We start from the raw sequence: 13,603 nt of genomic DNA, 5'->3' as shown, positions 1-13,603 counted from the left end.
ATGTCCCCCCCCCCCCCCCCCCCAGCATTTCTAATCACTCGCCATTATATTAAGCCTGAAGAGCAATTGGCTTCTGTTCTCAAGGGAGACCTGGAAGAAAAATATAGAAAGAGTGAAAACCCAGATCTTCTGCTTTGCTTTGCACGTGGCTGGGACAGACCTTCAAATAACTGCTCCCATCAGCTGATGAATCAGTCTTGGAGGTGGTTGCAATAATCAGAGTAAGAGCAGCCCTGAGCACAATGGAAACAGAGTCCCAGGAGACGATGTAGCTACCTTCAAACTGCAAGATGAATGTCTGGTTTTCAAAGCCAGCTTGGGTGCTAGAACAGCAGCCTGGCTGCCTTTTAGATCCATCCCTTTATTTGGACAGGTTCTTATGAAGCAGTCTAATCACCCACGAGCACCAATTTGCTTCCCCTCCCCAGAAAACTCTGGACAGCTCTCAAGCATTTGGGGACCCGTGGCCTACCAGCGAGAACAGAGGAAAGCAGACAGTGAGGCAGCACTGGATTCTGCTCACTGATACTGCACAGCAAGTGTAAGCAGCTACCTTGCTTATCACCAGATCATTCAAATGAGAGCAAAGACCTGTGAGGCCTCTGCCACACGTGACCTTCACAAGCAGTCAGTTGTAAATAAAGGACTCTGCTCCCCACTGTCAGCGGGCTGGTGCCCTGCCAAGAGCACCACACATCCTCTCAAGGAGCTGTTGGTTACTGGTTGGTTACTGGTGAAGTCCCACCACACCGCTCTCCACACACGTGCTACGCTTTGTGGCGTGGAAAAGGACGTTTCTGGGTGGAAAAGAACTGATCTGAAGCAGGCAAAGAGACTTCTGACCCTAACTCCCTTTGGTGTTCCTGAAACCTTGAGCTGTATTCAAGAGCTCTTCAAGAGCTGCAGGCCCAGCACCCTGCTGTTACGTTTGCTCTCAGGAGCACGGTGAATCATTTTGGGGGAACATTGTGGGCAGATACCAACGAACACAGCCTTTACCCAAGAGAGACTGCATGTCTGATGAGACGAGCTAATTGGTAATGCCATTCCCTGGACCTCCTTTGCTGGAAAGCAAGGAAAAGTTCCAGATGGTTCATCCTGAGTAAGTCTTAGGGCTGTGAGGGATCGTGGGGAGGAGAAAAGAAATGGGAACATAACTTGCAGCTCAGCAGGGGAGAGAAAATAACAGAAGATTGGTAGCTCGAGTCCCAGGGCGTGGGACTGCACAACTTCTTCTGTCATGGATAACTCTGCTAAAGGGAAGTAAGTAATCTAATGGTGAGTATTGAAAAGGCAGACGATACGCCGGTTGGCATATCCCTGCCTGGGTACCAAACACGTTCAGAAGATGCCAACCATGTCTCACTTTAACCAGTTACTGACCACAATAGCATCATGAGCCCCATCCATCCAACCCATGTCTGCTAGGTGCCCTTTGGCACCAATCCAGTACCTGCCCGGGATGTTCTGCTGGCAGTGCTGCCTTTGGTACTCCCGATGCTGTCCCCCCGCGTCAGGATGGAGATACCACTGAAGCTGCTGGCTTTGGTGACAGGCGGTCGCAGGTTGCGGATGGAACCATCTGAGTCTGTGCTGCTCCACGGCCGAGGCTCCAGCGACTTTATCTCGCTCTCTGTGCTGCTCTGGCGGCTGCCTGAGGCCCGGTTCAAACTGTCCCGGTTGCCCCTGCAGAGACCAGCAGAGTTAGACAACACCTCCAGAGGAAAGGGGCAGGAGCAGGACCCACAGGTGCTGCATCGTGGCTCTCACACCAGGGCGGTGACCCCAGCCAGCAGCTGGCTCTGTGAGATAGCACACGGGCACCGCGTACAGAAATCTGACAGCAAACAAACAGCCTGGGTCACAGCTGTCTTGGGCATGCACCGTGAGGACCCAGACACTGCTTATCTTCCTTGGTGTGTGCCGAGAGCTGGCTGCTGTCTCTTTTTGCCTAACCAGACTCCAGCCTGGAAGAGATGCCAGCAAGGGTCTGAGCATGGTCCATTGCTAAAGCCCTCCTTGTCTCAGAACAGAGAGCTTTACAGAGGCCTCAAGACAAGAATGATCTTGCAAGGCCACTTTCTGCACCAGTCCTCGTAAGGCTCCCTGCCCAGCTGGAACATGCCAGGATATCACCGCACATGGCTGTGCTCCCAGGGATCAGCCCCCCTTAGTTCCCAGCCAGGTCTGGCCAGAACAGGATTTATGGAGCATCAGCAAAGCACCCCAAGGAGTGAGCCTGGTTTACCAGCCCAGCTAAGGGATATATGCATGGGTTCCGGAGCCTCCGCTGAGGAGGAATGGTGTGGAAGGCAACACTGGAAGAGACGCTCATGTAAAGCCGCACACTGAGCCGGGCAGCAGCTCCAAGCGACCATGGAAAGGAAAAGATAGGCTGGGAAGAAACTTGTAAGGTGATGTCCTGGGCTGCTGGGAATGTGTGAGAACAAAAGAGAATAATAATACCTGGCCTGGAAAATCAACCAGTGCAACGGTTATATCACTAAACAGGTGAAGGGATTGGACTATGCAGCTTCACAGCCCAAATCACAGGTGGCCTAACAAGCATCACAGTTGAGCTTGGACTCTCTTCAACCTAAACCCTGAAGGCTGCTTCTGAGGATGTTCAGAGAGGTTTGGGGCGGGGGGAAGGGGCATGTCATGGATGACTTTTGAAACCCAGAACCCTCTCAAGGTGATTGATGCTAACCTAGTTGCATAGTGATTCTGCTTTTTCTATGTCTGAATGCTCTTCAGACTCTAGGCACACTACCATACCCCTGCTCTCTGAGCACTGCTTTGGCAGCTTCACCCATGCCTTTCTTTCCAACAGCCTTATTACAGCCTGTTTCCAAGTGTCCACCAGCAGAGAGCTCTCTGCAATTACATCTGTGGTTCAGGAGTGTTAATACAGGACTTACAAGCGAGTGAGAGACAGCTGTGTTTGCTCTGAACGCTGGGCTTTGAGGGAGGTAAGTGTCTGTAGTTCGACAAGACACCAGCTCCAAGCATCACCACTGACGGATCCCCAGTCTCTTCAAGAGCATGGTCTGCCTCTGTTTAGAGCTCCAAATGAGCCTGAGGCCTACACAGGCTCCCTCTCCCCACCATGGGAACCACAAAGAAGGTAAGTTAATCAGGCTCTGTAGAGACTGGGCACAACAGACAGAAAAGCTCTTAGCAGAGCCCTGACTGCAGCTTGGCTTTTCCTACAGCTGCACTCACATCAGCAAGTCGTCCCGCCACTTGCTGGGTGCTTTTTTCTACAGGCCCATGTCTGATCTGAAAACTGTGTCCTGCCTTCAGCACTACTGCCACCAGCAGGCTCCAGCACAGCATCCCTGTAACTGTGCTGAGGACACTTGATTTTCCTCTCCAGCATTCCTCCAAAGGCAGCCAGAGCCACAGGAAGGTTGAGAGAAGCAAAGCTGATCCTTGCTTATATCCTCCTGTCCTGTTCGCGGAGATGCTTCATCTCCAGAGCTCTGACTATTAAACAAGAGGGCACCGGGCACGAGGGTCTCTCCATTTTCATCCTATTCTTTATCCATGTAGCATCGACAGCCTTCACTGCCAGGCAGAGGGCTGTGCAAGGTGACTCTCAGGCTAAGTCCATCATTGCAGCCTTCTCAGCCACGGAAAAACTACTTAATAGGGAAATGCTGCTCAAACATGTTCCCACTGCCCTCTGCAGCATACTCTGGTTGAAATGGATGCCTGAGATGCTTCACTGCCACCATTAAGTCATCCAGCTGTTATGATCAGAGGACTGGGGACAACTCCACCCCGTCTGGTTGCTGACCCTGTCACTGTAAGGGTAGGGGCTCTCCTACCCCTCTGGGAAACAAGAGGCAGAATGGTTTGGAAACTATTGAAATCCTCTGGCTTTCCCCTTCCTCCCTGCCATTCCCACCTTGCACTGCTCCATTTTAATTGATGAATTGGCCAAAAAGGACTTGGAAATTGATGTTGCAAAAAATACAGCTTCAGTAACTTCACAAGCAGCCGTGCATGGAGCAAACTTACTCATCAGGACAATGTACAAAATAAATCACACAGAGATACCTAAAAATCTGCCTCTGTTTGTGAGAACTAGAAGCCTTCTTTGCAGATTCTGTCGGTTAACATCAGAGAAAAGCATCATTATAGAGTCATGCAGTCCTCCGTAGAGAAAGCCAGAGATACAGAAGGTGTCTGCTAAATAGTACTAACCTGCTGTCAGTCAGATATCCATTCTGGCCAGTCTGGAAGCACGGAAAAGACATGGAGATGGGAAGGAAAGAAAAGGGAGACTTAATAACTTTGAAAGCAACAAACCCAGGCAATTTCAAAGCAAAGAGGAGCAAAGCACTAATGGTATGGGACTCAGACACAGTTGGTGTTGTGCACTAGTTGCATGGTCACTCAGGAGTCTCCATCCAGGCCCACTAGGAGTCTTTCCCAATATCTGTGACCCTGAGATCTCTCAGGAATTTCCAAATCTGAGTCCTCAAATCTCTACCTCATTGCTCAAAGGCAGTGTCAATGGTTGCTTTGTCAGTGGAACAATCAAGGCAGGCCAGACATACAAGGGTCCTTGGGCAGGACCCATACAAGGGCAGTTATCAGAGCCATGAAAAACAGTCAGAGGACTCAGCCCAGTGCCCCTTGTGACAGCCAGCCCTGCCTCTGCAAGTCAGATGCAAAACACTGGCTCAGCCCATGAACACGGAGAAAAGGTAGGTATATACCCACCCAGTGTCGTGTCAAAATGGGACAGCACCTGCTCTACTCCAGGACTACAGGCAGAGCTGCTTACTAGCATGTCTGGATGACTTTGAGTCTATCTGCAAGACAACTCTGTGGCTACAATTGGCTAGAGTATAGCTGACGCCTGATGACTTGAGTAGGGACTCAGCACAGTGGCTGCCTGAACATCCTCCTTGGCCAGGCACATGGCAATTCCCTCTAGGACAAAGGAAAGCATCGTCCCCCAGAAACTCAGAGCAGCAGGCAAGGAGCTGGACTTTAAACTTGACCCACAGCAGATCAGTACTTGGAATTGTCCCAAGTCCATGCATTTGCCACTTGGCACAGCACAGAGCTGCCTCCAGCTGGCAGACAGCACTCAGCATAGCAGGTGGAGCACAGCAGCTTCTCTGAGCCAGATGTGAGTGAGGAACACAGCTCTGCCTTAGAGGAATTCGACAGAGGGACCAGAGTTCTCAAGCAAACAATAACCAAGCTGGACATTTTGTAAGAATAAAATTCAGCATGCTCTCTATATTAATCCTGTAAAGGCACAGAGCCCTGCCAGACACTCTAGGGCCAGCACTGCTTGCTCAAGAGGTCGAAGCAGCAGTACTGGAGAGAAGCTGGGATAGAAGGCTGCTGCTCCTGTCAGGTTCAGTGATTGACTTGTTAGTCATTCCAGAAATGCCACTGCTTTAGCTTATACTCTTGCTGGACAGCAAGGAGCAAACCTGCCTCCTCTGTCAGTCCCCACACTTCTACTGCCAGGTGAAACAGGCAATTTAGGGAAGGAGCAGACTGGGGAGCGCAGGTTTCTCAGTGTCCTAGGTATCTCATTAGGAGCTGGAATTCACTGGTAGGTACCAGGAACAGTGTGAAATTTGTAGAAAAGGCAACACCAAGATCTGACCTTTTAGAATATTCAAGGACACCTTCTGCTACAAAGTTCCAGGAAGGTACCTGGCAAGTGAGTCATCCAAGCTTACCTCTCGTGCAAATATCCGCTCCCTGACCCGCTGGTACTCTTCCTCTCGCTCTTCTATAGATTTGCTCCTTCTCCCATCCTGCAAGGGGAGTCTGATCTGAAGGGACAAACACAGCTCAGTGGGTGAGCAGTTGCCAATGGGAGCAGAGGGTGTAGTCAGCTGCTGATACTTCTACCAAGCAGTGTAAGTGGATGTGGATTGTGGAGTACGTGCATGACGCCTGGATGCAATGACACAGCCCCTGCCTTTGAACATACCTCCTGGACACCTATGTCTAGGGATGAACGTTCTGGAAGACTCAGTGCGCTCCACCTCTTCTATCACAACAACCTCCCTCCTGATGCAGAGGACTGGCAGTGCTGCTGAGCGCAAAAACTAGAGTGTTTCACTTTGCTGATGGTTTCCTTCCAGCAGCACTGCGAGGTCCTGATGACTTCACAGCTTGACTTGCTGCAAGCCCCAGTGAGGGATGGGAAAGACACTTGGCAGTGCTCAGCTCTGGGACTTTTCCAAGGAAACCTTAGCAAAAGGTTTCACCTTAAAGTCTGGCCCAGCCACCAGTCAATATTCAGGAAATAGAAAGGTACCCTGCATAGAACCCCCACAAATTCTTCCAATTTTTCCGCAGTATTTTGTCAAGTTTTCAGAATCTATCTAGATGCTGTTGTTTGGGTAGGGTTCTGCTGCTGTTTGGGTAGGGAAGCTTCTATCAAAGGTTTCTGCAGGACACCCAAGAGGAGTTTACAGCCTCTTAGAAAAGTCTAATCTGACTTTCACAAATGTGCAGGTAACTCATGGCCATCCCTTACCTGATTATCATCTCGGTCCATGCTGGTATCATCTCGTTTTAGGATAAACCTCTGCGGGAACTCTGCATTCTTCTCATCTTTGATGTGCTCAGAGAACCTCTGCTCAGGGCTGCAGGAAGAACCAGCTCTTATTAGAAGGGTGAAAATGGGTGTAGAACTGTCTCCATAAAACCACTGCCTTGTAGGGAGCAGGGAACAGATGTTTGTGTTAAGTCTCCTCTATCTAACAGCAATGGGAGCCCCTAACCCTTCTCTGAGAACTAAAGAGAGCTGGAAAGGGCCTGCAGATACATACACTGGGGACTGGAAGTGAAGGATTCTTTGGGCCCTTCCAGAGAAGGAACAAGCCCTTCTTATGGAGGAATTAAATGTGGTGCAAAATTCATTCTGCTCCAGACCATGCCAGGGCTCTTGTAGCGAATGGACGGGCAAAGGGCAAGGGCAAGGAGTGCTAGCCCACTTGTCCTCTCTCCCTCCCCCTTACATGCGTGTGTTACTCGTCTTGTTGATAATGACCGCCTTCCCGGTTTGGTCAACGTTATGGTCCATGCCGAAGTAGGCAGCTACCCGGTGCAGCAGCATCCTGTGGTACGAGGTCATCTGAGGGAACTTCTTAAACTGATTGCTGAGAACAGGGAAGAAAGCATTACAATTTAGAAGGTTTTGAAACAGACAATGATAATCAGACACCAAAACAGAGAGGGAAAGGAGAGGCCACAGAGGCCTTGAGCAGATCCCAGATCAGATCACGCCACCCATTTGAAGCAGTCAGCACTCAAGCTCTGCTTCTTACACTGAGCATCAACGTGGGCTTACAGCCCTCTGCCAGATAGAACTGGGCTGATTCAAGGTCTCAAGCTCAACAGGCCGTTTCTGAAAACAGATCAACTTTTGCAGAAATACACCTGCTTATTTCTACGCAGAAACAGGAGCCAGAATTAGTATGTACAGTGACTTTTCTGATCCTATTTGACCAAGAATTCTGCAAGCCCTGCTGCAGATACCTATTCTATTGTAGCTTGAATATTACGTTCAGTTTTGAGCCCCTCAGGAAAAGAAAAATATTGAGTTACTCAAGTATGTGCAGGGAACAACAGTGAGGCTGGTGAAGGGACTAGAAAATAAGACTTACAAGGACTGACTGAGGGAACTGAAGGCGTTTAGTCTGGAGAAGAGGAGGCTGAGGGAAGACCTTATTGCTCTCTACAACCACCTGAAGGGAGGTTGCAGCGAGGAGGGTATCGATCTCTTTTCTCAGGTGACAAGTGATAGGATGCGAGGAAACAGTCTTGAGATGCACCAGGGAAGGTTCAGATCGGATATTAAGAAGAATTTCTTCATGGAGAGGGTCATCAAGCATTGGAATGGGCTGTCCAGGGAAGTGGTGGAGACTTCATTCTTGGGGGCATTTAAGAGGTGTGTGGATAGGGCACTAAGGGACATGGGTCCCTTCACATAAGTGATGGGACTCGACAGGTCTGGTTGATGGTTGGACTTGATATCTTAAAGATCTTTTGGAACTTAGATGATTCCATGATTCTATTCTATTCCACATTCATGGGCAAGGGGAGGTGGAAGATGTCTGAGAGAACAGTGAGTCCAAAAGACAGACTCCTCTCCTGCGTGACCAAGCTCCTAAACTGCAAGTTACAAACCTCTTTTGTTTGACACAAACTTGAAGATCACTTACTTGTTATCACTAATAAATTCCAGAATCTCCTGTTCTAACTTTAGCAGCATCATTCTATCCCTGTCAAAAAAAAAAAAAAGGAAAAAGTCACCTTTAGAGACAGTGAAGCACAGCTTCCTCTGCGTGGTACCCGCCAGGAGCAAACAACAGTATTTACTGAGCTTCACACATCCTCTGCAGCAATGAACTAAAAAGCTCTGTATTTTTTCCTATGTAGTAAATTAATTGCCAGATTTTTTTCCAGTTTAAAGTTCTTGTTTTGCTAGTAATTTTTGTGCTTGGCTTTTGGTAATACCGAATCTCTGCTCTGCTGGAAGCTCCAGTGGTAGAGACTCCAGCTTTGCTACTCTTATGTCAGCATTCAGCTTGATGATGTTTATTTACTGACATGGGAGCAGTTCCTTTGGAGGCTAATATTTGGCAGTCAAAGGGTTTTAAGGCAATCCAGATTACTTCCTGCTTGCATTCAAACAAATTCCTCTTCCTCTTTCTCTGTCTCCATAATATATGGGCACGTTTTGATTGACTGCAGTACATGAAGTTGCAGTTGTGTGTTTTGTTCCCACACTGCTCCAGTAAGACTCTCTGAATTCCAAAAAGTAAAACACACTTTCAAGTACTTTCCATAGTCGCTGCTTCCCTCTCCTCCCAAGATACATGCAGACATACACACAAACACCATGAGTTTAGGGTCAATCAGAGAAGCATTGGTCGCCAGGTACTCCCTCCCTTCATTCCATCAGCAAGTTCTTTTACTGACTAGGGACCTACCTCGGGTTTTTTTTCAGTGTATTTACTAAAAATTCATGTAAATCTATTCCAGTGGAGTCTGTATATTCCTGGCTGGAATCTGAAACAACAATAGCAGCAGAACAAATTAACAAAACACTGCAATAGAAGAATAGGTTGAGGGGAAGAGGTACGTGTCTCAGCAATGACTCACTACATGCGCGAGGATGATGTCCCCACACGGCTGCTGCAGGAAATTCAGCCTCATTACCAGCACTGACCATTCACAGCAGGCAGTGAGGAAGAAAGGCCCATCCTGTTACCGCACTGATTGGGTTGGGACCTGCATCACCTTGGCTAAAGTCCAGCTTCTAGCACAGACTCTGAACGCGACCTTGAGGTCAAGTCTCTTGATCTGAGAAATGGGGACTGCATTCCTTGCCTCCATGGGCAGCAGGAGGACCAGAGAGCTATGTACGGGGTGCTACGAGCACAAGACCCCATTAGGAGGATGTCAAAGAGATGGAGAACACAGTTCACGAAGGGAAACCCCTGAAGCCTGTTCAGAGCACATTCCAACCACTCAGAGCACATTCAGGATAGTCCAGACAGGAAGCCCCTGCAAGTGTAATGTACCGTGCTTTTGTAGAAATAACCAACTTCTGCACCTTTGATTCTGCAAGCTACTTAACTGGAGAGCCCCACTGGCTCGGTTCTTACCCTTTCCTCACACCCTTTTTAATTTTAGAAGTAACTGCAGAAAAAAAAAACAGTAAAACAGTAACAGTGACTGTATCTGCACCGGTGCAGACAGGCTCTCTGTGCAAGGATTTAAGGTGCAATTTGCTCACCAGATCAAATGTGCATCCTTTAGCCATTTCTGTGCCCCAAAATCGAACACGTGGGATCATACCGCACAAACTTAGCTGACCTCCTTGAAACCTCACATCTTGGCACCGGGGGCAGGTTTTTAGAAAATCAAAACTAAACTGAAACCAGGAGCCTATGCAGTGGCTCTTCCCAGTTTTGCACCTGCACATCTAAAAAGCCACCAATCACTCTAAAGGCACAAGAAGCCTGCAAGTCTGTTGGGGCACATGACCACCTAGAGAAACCCTCACCCTCCCTCACCACACTTTGCTCCAGAAAGGATGTGATGAAGATGACACGTTCCTGTACAGTCATCAGCAGAGATAACCCCTCTGCTTCCAGCAACTGTACCCCCGACCAGCAGAATCCCCAAAGCAGGTAAGACCAGACTTGCTCTGTCCATAAGAGCACCTGACCTCGAGACAGCATTTTCCTTGGTGCCTTGTCTTTATTCTTGTCTTTTTCTTCTTTCTCGGCCCCATCTTTCGTGGACTTTTCCTCTTCCTTGTCAGAGGGGCAGCTAACGTGCAACTGAATGATGTCCTGGAACAAAACAAACCAGGCTGGTCTGAGTCACTTGGACCCTCCCTGGAATCACTGCCATGGTTAGAGATGTTGGCAGCTGAGAAAGGCATCAGGGAAAGGCAGGAGTTTCAGGTAGCACATCCAAGATATTTCATAATTAGCCCAGTTCCGAGAGCAGACAAAGCAGTCTCTCTCTCCCCATCCTCCTCCCAACGAGAAGCTTTCAGCAGGATCTGATGGGACTCAACAGCATCTCCCACTGCTGAAAATCTGCTTTGCCTGGATCAGCTCAGGATCTAAGTCGTGTGCTTCCCTGCTCGAGGCTGATAAAACTCTATTACACTTTGGGCTCAGGAGTACCCGAGGTGAGTCAGGTCTTGCACCATTACAAGTGATTCCTTCTAAGAGAAGGATTGTGATTGCATGCATACAAGCAGTGCTCATGAGCACGACCGCTTCCTTCAAAACCTGGGAACTCGTGGGAACTTCTTGGCTCTCAGAGCCAAGCCCAGTGTAAGACATCACCTCCAGCATGAAGGGGATTTTCTGGGCTTCTACAATCCAGTTTGTCTGATTTTAGGCCTACCTGGGACTCCAGCAGGCCATCTACAAAGGGGCTAGACGATTCTTCACATACAGCCAAACTTCTGACCAGCTTAAGCTTTGAATTAGACTGGAAAAGGAAAAGAAAGAGTACAGTTAAGACATCTAAGCCAGAAAGCACACTTAAAAGTTCATGCTGCTGCATTACAAAGCCACCCCTGCAGTCAGTGTTGATTAAACTGCTGAAAAGGAGGAGAACTAAACCAGGTCCTTGCAACAAACAGCAATATGCATGTGCTTGGAGCCCTAGAGTGAACCAGTTACTTTGTTCCTTCGGTTTATGATTAGGATTTGAACCAAGCAACTTTTAGGTGGGAAAGCCTTAATTCATGCATTCGTTGGCCTCTTCAGCCAGAGCAATCCCAGCTCCTCCCCTCCTTGCCGGGAAAGAATCAAAACCGTTCAGAAAGGATATGGCTGAAACCGACTGTCTTCTTTTCTAAGATGTGAAGTGAGAATTGTTAGTGCTCTTAATTACAAGGCTGTCATCCCATTTACATCTTGCCCGTCAGATTATTGCCTTCGGTTATTTTGGGTAATATAGTAGTGCTTTGAGAAAATGTCTAAAATTAAACCTGCACTTTCTGGACTGTCGGCAAGTTGACTCACTTGGGTGACAATCAGGAAAAAACATTACCGTTCAGTCACACGGGAACCCAGGCAGGATCGGCAATAGGGGGAAAGGCCTGGGGTGCACAGACACATCCTGCCTTACGCATGGAAAGGGCAGGAATTGGAATCGCAGCCTGTTTGTGTGCTGCACAGAGTCCTGGCTTCTGAGACCAAACAGAACTGCTAGAATACTTTCTCTGCACACCCTGTAGGCCATAAAAGCAGCACATTGCCTTCATACGTTACCTTAATTAAAACCAGACATATCCATTACTACAAATTTAACTGGTCTCCCCTCTCTCCCATGCCTCAGTACATAACATGTCTTCATTTGGGTTTGAATTTTGGGAAAGAGGGGAAAAAAAAAGGAGAAAGAGGAAAAAGGGAGACCTTCACCCTCCCAATCACAGTTTTAAAATCAAGCCCTGAAAACCTCATAGCTGACCCTGTTTTGACTTGGAGGTTGCTCTCAATGAATCCTGGACTAGATGCATGCCTGAATTATGCTATGTTTTATAATTGCCAGTTCTGGAAAACTCACAGCCACTTTTGATAACTGGCTCAGTAGTTATTACTGAATTCAAATTTTGCAAATAAAAACTGGGGTTAATACTAGGAAAGTTAAAGAATATAAAGAACCCAATGGCTGCATTTTACCCCCAGATTTTGCCTTAAAAACATTCTAGAACAATGGTGCCCTGGTGCTTGTTACTAGCAAAAATTTCAGATATGCTAACTTGCATGTGGCATCACGGTAAGAGCAAATGCAGCATTTCCTGAAGAAACGGGGCTCTAGCTGAAACCAGTTACACTTCAACTCTTTTTTTTAACAAGAGGGTGCAACAGGCAAGTGCGCTGCCCTGTCCCTCTGATGGAATCTCCGGATTTCCTTTCTGGCATTTCAGAGTCTGAGAGCACCGGTGTGGTCGTTAGGAGCAGCAACAGCTCCTCCATGGGTAAGTGTGTGTTAAAGAGCAGCACTCATGCTCCAGCGGGTGGAAAGGCACTGTCCTGAACCATCACGTTCTGTGTGTTGATTATGAAGACAGAGAAGACTTGAGAGGACTGTTTTAGGGCTGGGATCATGGCTTGGCTCAGAACGGACAGAGCAAGAAAGGGACGGCAGCATATCCCATACCTTGGCTCTTTTTCTGGCATGTCCGTGACTTGATGTCCGTCTCTGTGGAGAAAGAATAGAGAAGGCAAGAAGCTTAAACTGAATGTGTACAGGAAAGGTATTTGTTGTTTGAGGCAGCACAACCCCGAGCGTCTAAAATGACTCTGAAGAAAATCTCTACCCGGCAGCAGCGGAAGGTTGTGCAAATGGGATGACCTGGAGAGCTGAGCTGTCCCGTCAGCCCCCAGGTGAGCAAAACCTGCTTAAGAAACTTCACATGGATCAGCCCCGCGTGGATCTGCTTCTGGAAGAACCGGCACAACAGAATGATCACAGGACACGCGTGTGAAGGTGCACGAGGCAATTCTAAGTGGAAAAATTAGGAGTCTTCCACCAGTCCTGAGACGGGAAGGAGACTTTAGCATGGTGGATCGTGATGGAGATGCTGCTGCTCTGATGCAGACTGAGTTATTGGTTATTGCTGCCTTCTAAGGAATCTTTCCCCGCTATCACAAAGCAACCAAAGTCAGGCTCTTTCTTGCCCAAGCAGAGGCTGACCAAACCTGGCAGCAGCCACCAGCTTTAAATGCAGACACATTCAGCAGGTTGGGGAGAGTGGGCATTTCTTCAAGCTCCGCACTGAGCTGAAAGAACACATGACAGGACAGCAAAGCAGCAGGGAAGAGTGCCAGCACTCTCCAAATAATGCTTGCACAGTGTTTTTTTTTTTTTTTTTCCTTGCTGAAATGAAACCCCAAAACATTCATTTCCTATTTGGGCATTTTTTAGCAGCAGCAAAGCAATGGCCAAGCAGCATTCCTGAAACTGAGCTCTCACTGGGATGCCTCCACATTAAGTCATTAAATCATCTTTTGGTCAAAGAAAGGAGGTTACAGACAAGGGGCTGGAATCTGGGGACAGTGCCCCCAGG

General features: G+C 48.2%; 1 protein-coding gene across 5 annotated transcripts in view; it reads right to left on the bottom strand.

The window, feature by feature from the left end:
• The window catches only part of R3HDM2 (R3H domain containing 2), a 54,651-nt gene that overhangs the window by 10,660 nt on the left and 30,388 nt on the right, over positions 1-13,603 (bottom strand). For all 5 annotated transcript variants that reach the window (XM_035308845.1, XM_035308843.1, XM_035308842.1 and 2 more), the window contains 10 exons: positions 12,694-12,735; positions 10,927-11,013; positions 10,232-10,358; positions 8,988-9,066; positions 8,217-8,276; positions 7,011-7,151; positions 6,527-6,635; positions 5,718-5,813; positions 4,213-4,244; positions 1,454-1,686 (listed from right to left, as the gene is read on the bottom strand). In XM_035308845.1, the coding sequence (XP_035164736.1) occupies positions 1,454-1,686; positions 4,213-4,244; positions 5,718-5,813; positions 6,527-6,635; positions 7,011-7,151; positions 8,217-8,276; positions 8,988-9,066; positions 10,232-10,358; positions 10,927-11,013; positions 12,694-12,735 (1,006 nt within the window). The remainder of the gene's footprint in view (positions 1-1,453; positions 1,687-4,212; positions 4,245-5,717; positions 5,814-6,526; positions 6,636-7,010; positions 7,152-8,216; positions 8,277-8,987; positions 9,067-10,231; positions 10,359-10,926; positions 11,014-12,693; positions 12,736-13,603) is intronic.

The sequence above is a fragment of the Oxyura jamaicensis genome, chromosome 33 (genome assembly GCF_011077185.1).
Source record: "Oxyura jamaicensis isolate SHBP4307 breed ruddy duck chromosome 33, BPBGC_Ojam_1.0, whole genome shotgun sequence".
In the NCBI taxonomy this organism is placed as follows: domain Eukaryota; kingdom Metazoa; phylum Chordata; class Aves; order Anseriformes; family Anatidae; genus Oxyura; species Oxyura jamaicensis.
Note: the sequence above shows the minus strand (reverse complement) of the source record. Positions and strands in the feature narration are given on the sequence as shown.